Source organism: Melopsittacus undulatus, chromosome 5, assembly GCF_012275295.1.
Source record: "Melopsittacus undulatus isolate bMelUnd1 chromosome 5, bMelUnd1.mat.Z, whole genome shotgun sequence".
Taxonomy (NCBI): Eukaryota; Metazoa; Chordata; class Aves; order Psittaciformes; family Psittaculidae; genus Melopsittacus; species Melopsittacus undulatus.
The window spans coordinates 77,632,966-77,648,489 of NC_047531.1; the positions used below are offsets into that span (position 1 = coordinate 77,632,966).

General features: G+C 40.2%; 1 protein-coding gene across 1 annotated transcript in view; it reads left to right on the top strand.

The window, feature by feature from the left end:
- The window catches only part of LRP6 (LDL receptor related protein 6), a 122,690-nt gene that overhangs the window by 5,847 nt on the left and 101,319 nt on the right, over positions 1-15,524 (top strand). Inside the window, exon 2 of the mRNA XM_034063295.1 lies at positions 8,270-8,663. Within this exon, the coding sequence (XP_033919186.1) occupies positions 8,270-8,663 (394 nt within the window). The remainder of the gene's footprint in view (positions 1-8,269; positions 8,664-15,524) is intronic.

Sequence of the window (15,524 nt, forward strand, 5' to 3'; positions counted from 1 at the left end):
ATGGAAAATGGCAACATTTGTAAAGATTTTTTTAGTATCTTGTTACAGGATCAGATTACCTAAATAGAATTACTCCCTTGTGATATAATCAATGTGGCAGAAATGGTATTATAGTTTTAATGCTGTTTATAAGGGCCATGTGTGAGCTCTTGATGTCGGATTTGAAAAGTAATCATATTTGAGACAGAAAATCTTAATCAACTAGCTATATAATTTTGCTTAATCAAAAATCATTTGTTTTCCTTCTCTATAATACTGAAATGTAACTTTCTCCTTTATATTTTTTCTTTCTCCCCCCTCATCATCTGTTCCCAGAGGAAAATATAGTTTGTAAGTTTGTATGTTTTTGGTTTTATTTAACTGCTTATGCCTCCAGAACTTCTCAATAATAAGCATTCTCCTCTGTCTGTTGTCAGAGTTGAGGCTTCTAGAAGGTGACTGATGTGTTTGCTTGAATGTGGAAGGTAACAGAAATGGAAGGGGTTGTAGAATTTCAGTCTTTTCCTTTGTTATTCTGTCAAACCAGAAAATAAACTCTTGCTTGTTATTCATAGTGTTAGTGTTAATTAAAATGTTAACACTGTGGAAATCCAAGAATCCTCGTGACTACATAGATTAATAGAATAGGATTATAAAGAATAATAGAAGAGTAGGCATTTGTAAACCTTGTAGTGACTCTTGCTATGTCCGTTTGGAAAATGCACTGTGCTCTAGCGACTCAGAAACTTTACCCTGTAGGTTATGGTAAAATTCATAAATCCAAGTTGGGTGGTTTTGTGTTTATGGGTTTGTTTTTCTTTTGTTTTTTCAGAAATGAGTCCTATTCAGTATGAAAAAGCCTGGGTCGTGTAACTTTTTTCAGGGCATCCTGCATATGTGTGTGTTTTGGTTTGGTTTTTGGTGTTTGTTGTTTGTTTTTCCCCCCCCCCCTGTGTCACGACATCTAGTGTAAGCCTGTTGATTTTACATTAATAGTGCTTGTAAAAAGTCTAAGGGAGTGCCTATGAGCTCCTTGTCGATGTGGAGAAAGACTTTGTTAGTTTGAAGGTAAACCAATGTGTTGCTGCTCAGCGTGTGTGTTTTTTGGTCCATGTGAAACTGTTAGCAATCTGGGTGAGACCCCTTGGCTGGAGCTTTTCCCACATTGTGCCTGCTGATGTAGCTAGGGTTCTGCAGCTATGGGAGCCAAGTGAGCTGGCAGGACTCTCAGGGCATCCTTGACTGGATGTGTACCCCCAAACACATGTGCTGTCCAGGCTGAAACATATAATGAACTGCAGTCATTCCAGAACACCAACAAACCTTGGGGCCAAGTTGAACAAGGTGTATCTTGTGGCCTTTAAACTTTCTAGGCTTTAGGAAAAGGGCTACCTCTGTCACAGCATCTCAATGTTGTGTCTTGGTGCTCTATTTCAGTGGAGGGACTCAATCAATGCAGTTGTTCAACAGCTTCATGAGGGGTATGATAGAGGCTTTTGGTTTGCTAGAAACACTGTAGGAAATAATGATGCCTGAAGGTGTAAAGGGCAGTGTTTTGTTTCAGTGGGATCAGGTAGCCTCATCCACCATAGTACAGCTTCAAGTTTGGATTGCAGAATATCATCCCCATTCAGATGCGGGACTCTAATTGGTACAGTATAGCCAAACAAAGCTTCTTTTTCTGCATGAGCAAAGGTGCGTACTAGGGAGAACTGTCAGAAACATACCTTGCAGACAGGAGAAGCTTTGTGGCAGTCTACATGCCTACTAACTTCCTCATGCCAGTGTGCATGGAGCTGGTATGATTTAATCTGCAGCGCTGTGTTATTTTCACAACATTTTGAGCACCTGGGATACTACTGATGGAATGCTATGAGAACACCTGAGGAAACAGGAAGTGTTATGTTGAGGTTCTGCAGACATTAATGTGGCTCATGATAGTACTTGGTTACACATCCCTAGGAGCCTTCCTACTTTCCAGTCTGCTTCTGGCCCAGGGAAGCGTATGGTGCTGCAATACACAATATTCCTATTTTCTTGCAACTTTGTGGCTCCTTCTTGTAAGCAGCAGGGTAATGGAAGAAGGTGATAGTGTTCTAAGCAAAGCAGCTGCAAGAAGGTGTCTGACCAGGAAGCATAGCTCTCTTTTTATCCTGGGTTGTTGTCAGTAACACATATTCAGCATTTAAAGTTATGAAGATGTCTGCTACTGAAGCAGTGCATTTTATCCCCATGAGAGCACAGTGGGAACAACTTCCGAGTAGGAGAGTCAAAGTTATGGAAAGATGGACAGAGGTTCAGTGTGGGTGTGCTACCCAATACTAAGAAGAGACATGCTGTGATAATTTGGAAGTCATCAGTACTGGCTCTGTGGCTCTCTTGCTGATAGGATGAGTTGGTGGGTGATGCCTGCCATTCAGAAAGTTAGTTGCCTGTGATATGTTCATGGTGTACTTCAGTTGTGTGTGCTTTTATGGCACCCTGTCAGGTCTCTTGGCTTTTTATGCCTGGGCCTGGTATTTTTATCATTCCCTGTACTCAATTTTTTTTAATTATTATTCATCCCCTTATTCTTTTGCCTCTGTCCTTCTAGCTCTTTAATAAGAGAATTGTTTTCCCACTAATGGTAGGAGCTTGGTGCAGAATCCAAGCACTGTTGTTGTTGCTTGGTGTCTTTGTTTTTGCACTAATGTGGTTTACTCATTCACTAGTGAGCCTGACTGTTCCTATGACCTTTTGAGTTACCATCTGAACAGCCCCTGAGTGGCTGTAGCATGTGGGGTACACTTTAGGTTAGCTGCAAGGAGGAGAAAAGGTCCTTTCTAACAAGCTTGGGCTGCCTCATGCTTGTTTACTAAAGTCCTGTTTGCCTGCTGTGTCCTGCAAGTATATCTGTGAGAACAAGGAGGTTCAGAGAGAAGAGAGCTCATCCAGTGAAAATGGAATGGAGGCTACTGGTAAGTCAGTTCATTCATTTTTGTAAAATATTGTGTGGAATTGTGACTTGTGTGGAATAAATCAGGAAAGCTGCTGTGGTGGAGAACTTGCTGCAAAATCCTGGCCTGCTGCTTGTTCCTGTATTTCCTGGTGATTTTTTTTGTTTGTTTGAAAATCATAATCTTTTTATGAAGTTTCTTGAGGCTGGTCCCTGCTTTTTAGGGAAGTTATTTTCATTTGCAACTTGCCTGTCTTCTGATTTGATACAAGGTTCCCAGGATTTTATTCCCACTGCTACCTCAACTTTTTCCTTCTTGCTCCACCAAACTGAGCAGCCAAACTCAAACATTTATGGATAACAAATACACAGAATTCCTTATTAGCATAAGCAATGATGAAGAAACTTGAAACATGGCTAGTGAAGGAAGAGTCCTCACAACTGACTGTGCCAGAATCCTTGTGTCAGTCCAGAGATTTATGTATTGATTCTCTGTGAGCCATCTTGGCAATGGGGAGCATTGTATTACATATAAGGAGTTTTTAGTTTTGAGGAGGTTGCAATAAATGCACTTTGCTGGTTATCTGTGCCCACTTAAGTGCTTTTCCTTCCCTGTGGGCTGAATGTGGGTGCATGTCATTCCATTGAGGCATCTAGCAAATTTTGCTCACTGTGCCTCATCCAGGGCAGTGTGTATTTGCTTGGCACATGTCATCAGTATGTCTCCTCTTTTCAAGTCCTCATGTTTGCCATCCTTGTGGCAGTGTGCTTGGCAATATCAATGCACCTTTAGATGCTGAGTTCTCCAGCAAGATTTTAAAAGGATGGCGAATTTTCTCTTCCCAGCTCAATGACATCTTCGAATGTAACAATCCATGGGTTTCTTCCCAGTGGACTGCTGCATGGATGTTTCTTTCTACAGTGTGAGTGGTTGCCTAGTATTCCTGGCTGGGTCACACTGGGGTTCTGGGAAGGTTGCCACCACTTACAGTGGCCACTGTAGTCTGGCAGGTCCTGTTACTAAATTGGAGGTTCACAAGAAACTGATTGTCAAAGCTGATCCAGTCGTCCCTTTGCCATGTGTGCTAGTACTTATGTTTGTGTGACTTTGTTCTGAACTGGTTCCCTATCATGGCTGGCTAAAAACTACTTTTTGGAGAGCATGATAGCCTTTTGCTGGTTTAGTTCCCTGCATTATCTCACTGTGGGCCAAATGCAGGTGCCAATGCAAAAGAGATGTTGGGAACCAACAGCTGAAAGTGGAACTGGGGAGAAAGGATGTGGCTGCATCTTGAGCAGATCCAGGAGGCTGCCAGTGATGGGGTAGGGGAGAGCTGCTCCCCCTTTCAGCTCCCGGCTGCTTGCCTTATGTTAGTTTTGGAGTTTTCTGGGCCACTTCTTGCGTTAATTCAACTCCTAACCCAGTCAAACCTTTCACTGAAGTGATGATTTGAATCAGCTCAGGGAGGGGCCCTTAACTAAGTGAAGGGGTAGAACAACATTGCTGGGGGTTTGGGAAAATGAGGCTGTGTTAATTGCTTTAACCAGACTAAATTCCATGTCAGTGAAAGAGAATGAGCATGCTGAAGGTAACACTGACCTCATGGCACCCAGAGGTGTCATGGATCATTGAAAGTGGAAAGGGAGCAAGCAGGAGCTTGTGGAAAAGGCCTCTGGTCTAGTTAAAGGAAAGCATGACAAATTCTGACACTTTAAAGTTGCCACTTAAACATGCAAAAAAATTGGAAAACATTTTAACTGATCTTTTATGTTGGTTCATGGCTTTGTATTCTGTGGGCTGCAGCATTCTTAAGCCAGTATCAAAGGCTTACAAATCAAATGAATAAAGCGAGACTTAAGTAAACAAGTGTTAGGGAAAACAGACTTGGGTATCCTGGGGATTAGCAACTTTCAGTATGCTCAAGAGAGAGACAAAAGTTGCAACCAAGAGCTGTTTGGTATGAGAACTACAGTTGGGTGGTAAGGAGGAGGATGCTGAGGCAGAATTCTAGTTGTAAAGGTAAGGCAACAATGGCAGTGCCTGGATTTTAATATTGAATGTTGTAAGCTTATGGAGGGTGTTACGTGAATATTGGTGTTAACAAGCTATTAGGCTCAGTAGTGACTCAGTATTGGCAAGAGTTTCTTGTGATTTAATTTTTTTTTGTTGCAGTTCAAATGTGTTAGACCTTAGATTTTAACTTTTGTGTGCTTTAAGCAAATGTTTGTTCCTGCAGGTGGATACCAAAAGAGTTTGTTTTATAACTAAGCATAGCTTTTATTCGGTACTTTAATTAGAAGGATAAACTACATTTAGACCTCTCAGGTGATAGAGGACACAGTCATATTCATTGCTGTACGAGTTCTTCATTTAAAAGATGAGTGGGTTTTATTTTACTTTCAAAAATATGTGCTTCTCTCAATGTATTATAGTTTTTTGCAGTAATGTTTTTTTATGATGTCTATAGAAAGGGAAATAGAAACATAGGTAAAGAGTTCAGCTTAAGATAAGATAGATCTGAGTTGTATCTCTTTGTCCCATTTTAACCTAAGCTGCAAAATAGTTACCTAGCATTGAGCTTCTCTTGCAGTTCTTCCCCTTGGTTATTAGTGTAGTTCATAACTGAGTTATTCAAGAAAGCCATCTTTACAGTGATCTGTGCATCTTTTAAAGTGAGTTGTATGGGGCAGAATGGGATTTGCTGCCACAATTTTCCTTTTGGCATTGCTGTTTGAGTCAAACAAATGGCAAAGGTGACGCTAGGTACTAATGCTGCCAACTTCAGTAATTACGTTTTATAGGATATTGAAGCCTTCATGTTTTCTGGGAAGGGTTGGGCCAGGGGAGGGGGGAGGGAGCAAACCTGGTTCTTATTATTTTGGTGATACATGCTTCATTCCTGAATGTTGCAACAAATTGGAAAGCTTTATATCCTCATCTGCCAGCCCTGCGGGATGTGTTACAAGTTGCGGCTTTGAATCAATCTGCGTGAAGCTACACATCCCAAGTGTAGCTGTGTTTCTTCCTAGCCATCATTCAACTAGCTTGTATCATTCATGAAAAGGAGGTTTTCTCCAGTTCTTCCTCAGCCAGCTCTGAGCTCCAGCAAGGAATGAATAACCTATGCAATGTGGTTGTGTTAGGCTCAGCAGTGCCTTCAGGCCTCGGTGATTACACTTGACATGCCTGGTGTTCCAATTCAGTGCATGCTGTGTGCATGGGTACTCTTGCTCCGTGTTGCACATAATAATGGAGCCTGTACTCATTTGTGCATGGATTTACCTTTTTTCAAATGCTGGGCATGCTGTCTTATTAGAGGGAGCTCTGCCAGTTGGCTGCACACTTTCCTAGATGACATTGAGCTGGCTATTAACTAGATTTTTTTTTATGTAGCCATTGTATGCAGGCTTTAAAAAGTAGAGGGGTTTATTGTGTGTCTATTTTCTACCATTTGCAGTTTATTTAATACTTCTTTTCTGAAAATGTAGTTACCATAAGCAACCTGCACTTCAAGAAACTGCTGTAATTAATTTGAAATCTTTAGGGGATGGGAAATTGTGTAGGGAAGGAAAGGAGGTAGTGAGTAAGGTAATAAACCTACTTATTCTGCTTTCTGATGTAAAGGAGTCTACCCCTTCTCCATGGAAATATCATCTTTAAATGTTTTGCTGCACAGTAAGATAAAGGTTTTGGGAGGGGTGAATACAAATCTAGCAATATTAAAACCAAAAAGCTCCCCCCCCCCCCCTCCATTTTGGTAACTTCCCATTTAAAGATTGCCATAAATAAATTCATATTCAGTGTTTCTAAAATTAGGATGACAGCCTAAACAATTCACAGAACACAAACAAAAAGCCACTAACCCTAACCCCAAAAAAACCCAAACAACAACTCAAACCCAATAAAACAAAAAAGACAGAAAGACCTTCGAACATATATAGCAGAACTTGTTTATTTGGAGGTAGAACTTCTTAGGTCCATCAGCTTCTCCCAGTGCACATGTGGCAATGTCTTTGATCGTTTTGTGGTAATGAGATCTTGGAAATTAGCTTTTGAATTTTCTGACACCTGTGTTAGTATTTCTGATTTCAGTGTTTCTCGTACAATGAACTGCATCCTTTCTCACAGTGTAGCCCTTGACATTATTATTCCACCTTGCATATCTTTGGCTCTATAAATGTAAACCCTTTGGTTAGAATAGACATACTACTTGAAGTTTAAAGTGCTCGCCTATGTTGACAAATGAATCCGCAAGATTTTTGTTGAAGCTGTGTGATTGCAGGTAGAGGAGCATTTAGTATGCCAGTCGGAGTATTTATCTCAATGCTGCTTGTACAGTTGTGATGTAGAGTGGCTGAGTAGACACAGGAAAAGGTAGACATGCTTTCTGATAGTGAATGCAAAAGGGTGTGATTGTCTGCTTTACACAAATGTAGTGTTTTCCTTAACCTTTTGTTGAAGTAGGTATGAGGCTGGGATTTCCATAATGTTATATGTAGCTTGTGGTTAAGGACAATTAAACAGCCATATTGCACTTGAGAAACTGTTTTCATGGTTACTTCTTTTCATTAGTTATCTTGGGTGTCATGTGTGAAGAATATACAGATGGTTGAAACTGATGGAGTAAACAAATAAAGCATATAGAATAGAGGCTTTGTATTAGGGAAGTAAACAGGAATGGTAGAGCTGAGTTTGAAAGAATTCATGTTGTCCATTCCTGTAGATTTATTTTTCTCCATAACTCCTCATATCAACTGCAGCACTTTAAGGCAACATCTGTTTCATGCTATGCAATTCATTTTGTATTTGATTATATGTAACATGTCCGAGATATATAATTTCAGAGAGTATCAACATACAGGTGGCTTTGATAGCTTGACATGAATTATGCTTTGATGGAAGTGGAGTGTATATTACTGAATTATAGAGGGGGAGAAAAAACCCCACAATCTCTGCTCAAGTGGGCCAGCACTGAGTGCTTAGAAAACTGCATTACCCTTGTCTTTCAGATTCTTCTTTAAGCATCCTGCTCTCCAGAACAGTGTCATTTGGGCACTTCAGACCCCCATTTTCTTTGTTCTCTCCCTTCTTCTTTAATCTTAATTTAATAATGCACAGCCCAGAATAATGAGCTGCCCATTATGAGTTAACATCTTCAGTTGAAGCACTGTTGAAAGGCTTCAAGTCTGTGCTATTTAGTCAAACTACAAAATGTCCCCCCACCTTTTAATTATTATTTTAAAATTTCATAAATTAGTTGTGGCCTGAGGCACTATCATAGTGCAAACTATACTTAATATGAGTGGTGTTAATGCATCTCTCTATATCCCCACCCCTGATTTCTCTCCATATAGCTGCCCCGCTGTTGCTGTACGCAAACCGACGTGATCTGCGACTGGTGGATGCTGCGAATGGGAAGGAGAATGCCACAGTGATTGTGGGTGGCTTAGAGGACGCAGCAGCAGTGGACTTCGTGTTTGTGAAGGGGTTGATATACTGGAGTGATGTCAGTGAAGAAGCCATTAAACGAACAGAATTCAATAAATCTGGGAGTGTACAAAATGTGGTCATTTCTGGACTTCTGTCACCTGATGGGCTGGCATGTGACTGGCTGGGAGAGAAATTATACTGGACAGATTCTGAAACAAATCGGATTGAAGTGTCTAATTTAGATGGATCGCTGAGAAAAGTTTTGTTTTGGCAAGAATTGGATCAACCCAGAGCAATTGCCTTAGATCCTGCCAGAGGGTAAGTCTTTGTTAAAATGTAATAATTACAAATATTAAAACTTCTGATAGTTTTTGTTTGTTGAATGAATGTGAATGAAGTGACAGTACTGTTTTGGAAATTATCCAAGGTCATTTGTTTGGAAGTTATGCAAGGCCAAAGGCATTATTTGCTGCTCTTTATTAGTGTAATTTGAAAACAGTCCGTGTGTCTGAAATTCATATTGGTTTGTGAACAACTAGGAATCATCAGATTTAAAGAAAAAAAAAGTATTCATTTTGGCAGTAGGGCAGAAGTTGAACAGGAACAGAATAGTTTTAATGTAAAACCTGATATAATCTGCTTGAAAGGCCATCAGCTGCCTGTGAACAGGCTTGTACTTCTCTGCAGTGTCAAGTAACAGGATTTTCTTTGAGTTTTGCTCATTGTTGATGTTGATGCTTTATTGAAATGGCCAAAGAAATGAAAGAAATCCACATGCTGTATTAATAACCATTTCACAGAATCACAGAATCCCAAGGGTTGGAAGGGACCTCGAAGGATCATCTAGTCCAACCCCCCTGCAAGAGGAGGGAATTTTGAGATACATTTTAGCACTTAAGGGTTCTTGTCCCAACCCTTGAGGGAACTTTTGTTTTAAGAAGTCCTGTGCTTTGGTTTAGCCCATTCTAGAACAGGTCAGATTCTTCCCAGCTCTCGTTTCAGTTCCTGGATGTGACTTTACATGATAATAGTTTTATTCTGTTCTTGGGGCAAAGCTGTCATTGCCAGAAACACTAAATTCAGTAATGGTTTTGGTGATGTTATGTAAATGGCTAGCTGAAGATTATCACATAGCTAGTCACCTTTGCAAATGTGACTGGCTTTTCCCAAAGTGGCAGTCTAATAGAATATTCCTGATACTGTGTAATCTTTTGATATTTTTATTAATATGTAGTATAGATCTTACTTATGCTATCTTTTTTTTCATGAACAAGCAGGAAAATGACTCTGTTGTACTACCATTTCACATTTTTTTTAGTCAGCTTTTTCCTGGGGAGAAATCACTGCATTATTTCTTTGGAAAGGGAAGGGCTTTTTTAGCTGCTAGCAGCTCCTTTACATTATAATACATTATAATGTGTTGAAATTATGTGTTTGGGTCTTTTCCTGGAAAAGAATGGAGTCTTTTTGTAAAACATGGCTTCTTTCCCAAACTTCATAGAAATATCCTATCTTGAATATATTCTTTAACAGTTTCAATAGGCCTTTGACAATATATAAATAGGAAAGTTGTTTCTTTATTACTACTTATATTTCTAGCTCTGGAAGTGGGAAAAGCATCCTTTTGCTATCTCTTTACAACTTATAAATTGCAGCCAATGGTAGCATTAGTTTTATTTTATTGGATTCTAAAACCATTTACGAATGCAAGAAAAGATGTAACTCATGCTCCTTCCACCCACTATTTGAAAACTGGGAGAAGTGAGGAAAGCCTCGGTGTTTCTGATTCAGCTTGTAACCAGAGAGACCAAGGCTCTTGTTAGTTAGGAGTAACGTACTCTTGTCTTTTTTTGAAGAGTATTTGTATTTTCCAAGTTTGTACAGTAATATGGATCAAAATGAGATGGTTGCACACTCTTACACTCTTTAATAATACTTTAAACAAAGAGGAAACTACAAGAAGAAAAATGAATAGATCAAAAGTAAAGTGAACTTGTACATTTTTCCATACTGATGATTTGTTAAAGCAGTATAAGTAAACAATTCAATGTGCCTAGATTTAAAGCAAAACAACTTAAACATTCTCCACCCTCCCACCCTCCCCCAACACTAACTCCCTGTTCTCCAAAACAAACAAAAAACCAACTAGGGAAAAAAACATCCCTTCAACAACTGTAACTGAAAGGCAAAATCTTTTTTTTGATTCTAAATCTTTGTAGAGGTCAAGTACTACTGAGCTTTGTATAAAGGGTATGTTTTAGGAAGATAATACAGTAATAAACCATTTTGTGTCTTGCCACACTCCAGTTGCAAAAATTGCAATTCTTGTGTACAGTTTTATGACAGAAAACTTTTCAGCTTTTATTAAATCTGATTACATTTCAGAATGGCCTCCAAAACATAGGTAGGAAGGTGGCATTAGGACAGGGATGTAAATAAATAAAAACTAAGTCCCAAACGGGTTTTGCGTGCATGCTTCTTTCACTAATATTTACATTTTTATAGCCCTGTAAATGTGTTCTGGTTTCTCACTGTTGCCTGGCAGACAGTGGTAGGAATAAAACATAGAAGGGTCTAAGAACAGTTAATAAAATTTGAAAATTGGAACAGCGAAAGTCCTCTCATTTTCCTGCAGTCTAATCCTTCTCCTAGTGTGTTCAGTTGATGATTATTTCAGATACCGTTTTAGAAACTCTTGCAATTCAGGAAAAGAAGTGATTTAGCAGCCAATTTACACTAATGTCATCATTACCCACAAGTTCAACTTTTCATTAAAGTGTATTTGTCAAGTGTAGTTGATGCAGAAAAAATTTCAAATGTGCTTACAGTATCAAGCATCAGTTCAGCCTGGGAGGAATACAAGGATATTGTCCAGAATGTTTGGGATTAGGTCAGGAAAGCTAAGACCCAGTTAGAATTGAGTCTGGCTAGGGATGTGAACTATGGTAGGAAAAGCTTCTATAGCCATGTCGCAAACAAGACAGACTCCAGGGGTAATGTGCGCCCTCTCCGGAAGGAAGTGGGATAACTGGCTACCCTGGATTTGGAGAAGGCTGAGGTTCTTAATGAATTCTTTGCCTCAGTATTCATCAGCAAATGCTCTGGCCACACCACCCAAGTTTTGGAAGACAAATGCAGGTACTGGGAGAAAGAAGACCTTGGGTCCACTGTAGGAAAAGATCAGGTTTGAGATCATCTTAAGAACTCGAACATGCACAAGTCCATGGGACCTGATGAAATCCATCCGTGGGTCCTGAAGGAGCTAAGCCACTGTCCATCATATTTGAAAAATCATGGCAGTCAGGTAAAGTTCCCGACAACTGGAAAAAGGGAAACATAACCCCCATTTTCAAGAAGTATAGACCAGTGAGTCTCACCTCTGTGCCTGGCAGGATCGTGGAGCACATTCTCCTGGAAACCATGCTAGGGCACATGAAAAACAATGAGGTGGGTTGTGACAGCCAACATGGCTTCGCTAAGGGCAAATCCTGCCTGACCAACTTGTTGGCCTTCTCTGGGGCTACGGAACTGATGGACAGGGGCAAAGCAGCTGACATCATCTACCTGGACTTACGCAAAGCTTTTGATATTGTTCTGCACGACATCCTTGTCTCTAAGCTGGAGAGACATGAATTTGATGGATGCACCACTCAGTGGATAAGGAATTGGCTGGATGGCTGCACATGGGGATTTGTGGTCAGTGGCTAAATGTCCAACTAAAGATGGGTAAGCAGAGGTGTCCTGTAGGGATCAGTGTTGGGACCAGTCTTGTTCAACATCTTTGTCGGTGACATGGACAGTGGGATTGAGTGCACCCTCAGCAAGTTTGCCGATGACACCAAGCTGTGTGGTTCTGTTGATACGCTGGAGGGAAGGAATGCCATCCAGAGGGACCTTGACACGCTTGTGAGGTGGGCTGATGCCAACCTCATGAAGTTTAACCATGCCAAGTGCAAGGTCCTACACCTGGGTCAGAGCAATCCCAGGCACGGCTACAGGTTGGGCAGAGAAGAGATTCAGAGCAGCCCTGCAGAAAAGGACTTGGGGGTGTTGGTCAATGAGAAACTTAACACGAGCCAGCTTCAGTGTGCGCTCGCAGCCCAGAAAGCCAACTGTATACTTAAAAACTTCATAGAATAATAGAATGATTTGGATTGGAAAGGACCTGAAGATCATTTAGTTCAACCACCCTGCCATGGGCAGGGAAACTTCCACTAGACCAGGTTGCTCAAGGCCCTGTCCAACCTGGACTTGAATGCTGCCAGGGGTGGGGCATCCACAACTCTGGGCAATCTGAATTAGTGCCTCAGTGAAGAATTTCTACCCTCTTTCAGTTTAAAGCCATTATTTTGAAATGAAATGTGAAGAACAGTATAAGCTAGCACCAATATGTAGACATAAATAATGTTTTCTTGGCTGTGTCCCGCATAGACAAAATTGTTTCACTGACACTGATGTTTTTAGCAACCTAACTGCTCTGAGATACTCAATGGTTGTTCTCTGAAGGTCACTCACTACTCAGTGGTCTTAGTTTGGAGGAATATGATTGGGCTTTCCCAGACCATGTTACAGCAACAGTAGGGGCAATCAAAGAATTAACTTGTTTGGGTAGCCTTTGTTACTGCTATGAAAACCAACTGTTGTGTGTGAGGATATATGTAAACACTGGAGTAGAAGTTAGACTTGGTTCCCATGTCTGTTATCAATAATAAAAAATGCAGTTCATTTACTAATAGAAACTGTTTCTCATTTGGTAACTGAGGCACAACATCCAAGTCTCATTTTTACCCTGGTATTTTGTCTAGGAAGCAATTAGGACCTAAAATGTCTAGACTTCTCTTACTGGCCATCTCCTGTGTACATTTTGAGGCTTGAGCTTCTCATTTCTTATGTTCATACACTGTAACCTACTTCACTTTTTTCTGTTTTAGTTGTTTTGATACTCAATAAAATATTGTGTGTGTACCAGGAAAGAGGAGAAGGGACATCAGATGAAGAGGAAGGGAATGGGGTGCTTGCTCAGCCTTTTGAAGTGAGTTGGGGGGTTCAGAGCAGTTTCAGGAAGGATCCTTGGTCTTAGTCATGCTTTCTGAAACCTTTTAGTCCTGACCTGTGTTAAACATGAGATCCTCTTAGTGGAATCAGCAACTGGGAATAACACATACTCTGACACTTTAATATTGACTTTTTGCCAGGGGAAAACCAGGTGTTAGACCACCAAGTGCAGGAGGGCACCAGGTTTAGGAACTGCTCACATGAAAATTGAGCAAGTGGAAAAGAGGCTTGTCTGCTTTAGCACTCAAGATGAAAAACAGTAAAAAAGGCATACCCGTTCAGATTCTTGCACAAGTACTGCTTGAAAACGAAATTCTGTATATTTGTGTTGCTGTTTTCTTGTTATTTTTTTTTTAATTTGTACAGCCCTTTTGTCCTCAGGGAAAAAACTTCATTATCATTGTTACAATTACTCAGAAGTTACCCTTCAGACAACTTGATTAGCTTTCTTCACAAGAAGCACTATCAAAATGAACTAGGTTTTCTCACTCCTAGATGTATTGCTCACCGCAAAGGGAATTTTAAGTGCTTCCCAGAAGTGCTGACTGATTGCTTACTTTTCAGGACATGTTTTAAATCAAGTGACTCTATAGAGTTACCTTAATTGTTAAGCTCTTGTAAAGCTTTGGGGTTGTAAAGGTTTTCAGTTAATGAATGGAATTAAAGTACAAAGAGCTACAACACTTTTTATGACAGCTGAAGTTGATTTCTGGGTGAAGTACTTTGCATGTTGGGGAAGATCTTCAGTTTTAACATGTGCCCGTCCCCCCAGCAGACTTTTATTTGTTTTTCATGTGAAGCCTTTGCAGGGAATCCATGTAACACACTGGGTTTCTTTACAGAATTCCTTCTTTTGTTTCTTAGCAAGTTGGGAACTTGACGTCTGAGCATGTCAAGCACAAAACCAGCTTTAGTACAGGCCTTACATCTGCACATCATAACGAAAGATTAATGGGAGCTGGTAGTGTTTGTTGCTGAGTGGTACATGTTATACAACAATATAAAGAAAGGAACATGGACAGTTCTAATAACAGTTACAGAACCTTTGATTTGGGGGGAAAAGCATACTGAAAATAAAAAAGCAACCTGTTCAGCAAAAGGGTGTTTCGTTTGCATGCAAGTTAGTATTGTATAAAATGGCACCTTAAATGTAAATTCCAAAAATAATGCAAATAACTGAAGGTTTGCTTTCTAGATTCTCTTGCTTGATGCCACCTCTCCCTTCAAAACATTGCTTCTGGATGAAAATCTCTCTGCTGCTCCTCTGCTGATACTAACATCTTTCAGAGGCAGCAGATTTAATGCAGTCAGCTAATTTTTTGCTGTATAGCCTGGCCTGTGCAGTAAGGAGTTAATTTTGAGGTTTTGTAGATGACTTATATGCAAGTATTAAGCTGATATGAAATCTGCAGACTCCTGTGGTGTTGGCACAGAGATTTATAAGGTGTATTTAATCTTTCTTCACCTAAGGAGGTTCTATTAATCAGATGTTGTTGGTTGCAAATACATAACTAGATTCTGTTAACAGCTAGGTTATTAAACCAAAAGATATTTTTTTAGTGACTTAAACATAATGAAGCTAACACAAAGATAGCAGTAGTCTTGCACAGGCAGTTCTGATGACAGTGTGCCAGGAGTGGCTTGCTTTGCCTCTCGCCCTCCATTTAACTCTTGGAAGATCTAAAATGCCGCACCGGTGTTGTTAGCAGCTGGATGATCCTAGCACAGGGACTGTTGGGTGACCTGAAACTTTAGGCATGGGAGACTGCAAGTCAGAGAAGATTGCCTAGGCCAGGATTATGCTTCATGCTTCAAAACCTAACAGCATGCAAAGCAGTGCTTCATCCTGCAAGAGTGTAGCATGACATGTGAAATGTCCTTGCCATCTTCTGCCCCAGAACTACTGCAACTCCCTCTGCTTCAGAAGCATGAGTCTGGGGTTTAGCTCTTGGTCCTGTGAAGAATTTTGTGGCTTCTGGAAACAGGATCAGACACTATTCACTCATTGTAATAACACTGAATAGTAATTCTAGGTTTTGGTTTGAGTTTTTTTTTTTTTGTATGTGTTTTGTTTTAATCTCATTGACAATCTGTTCATTTTGACAGGTTCTTTCATGAAACTAT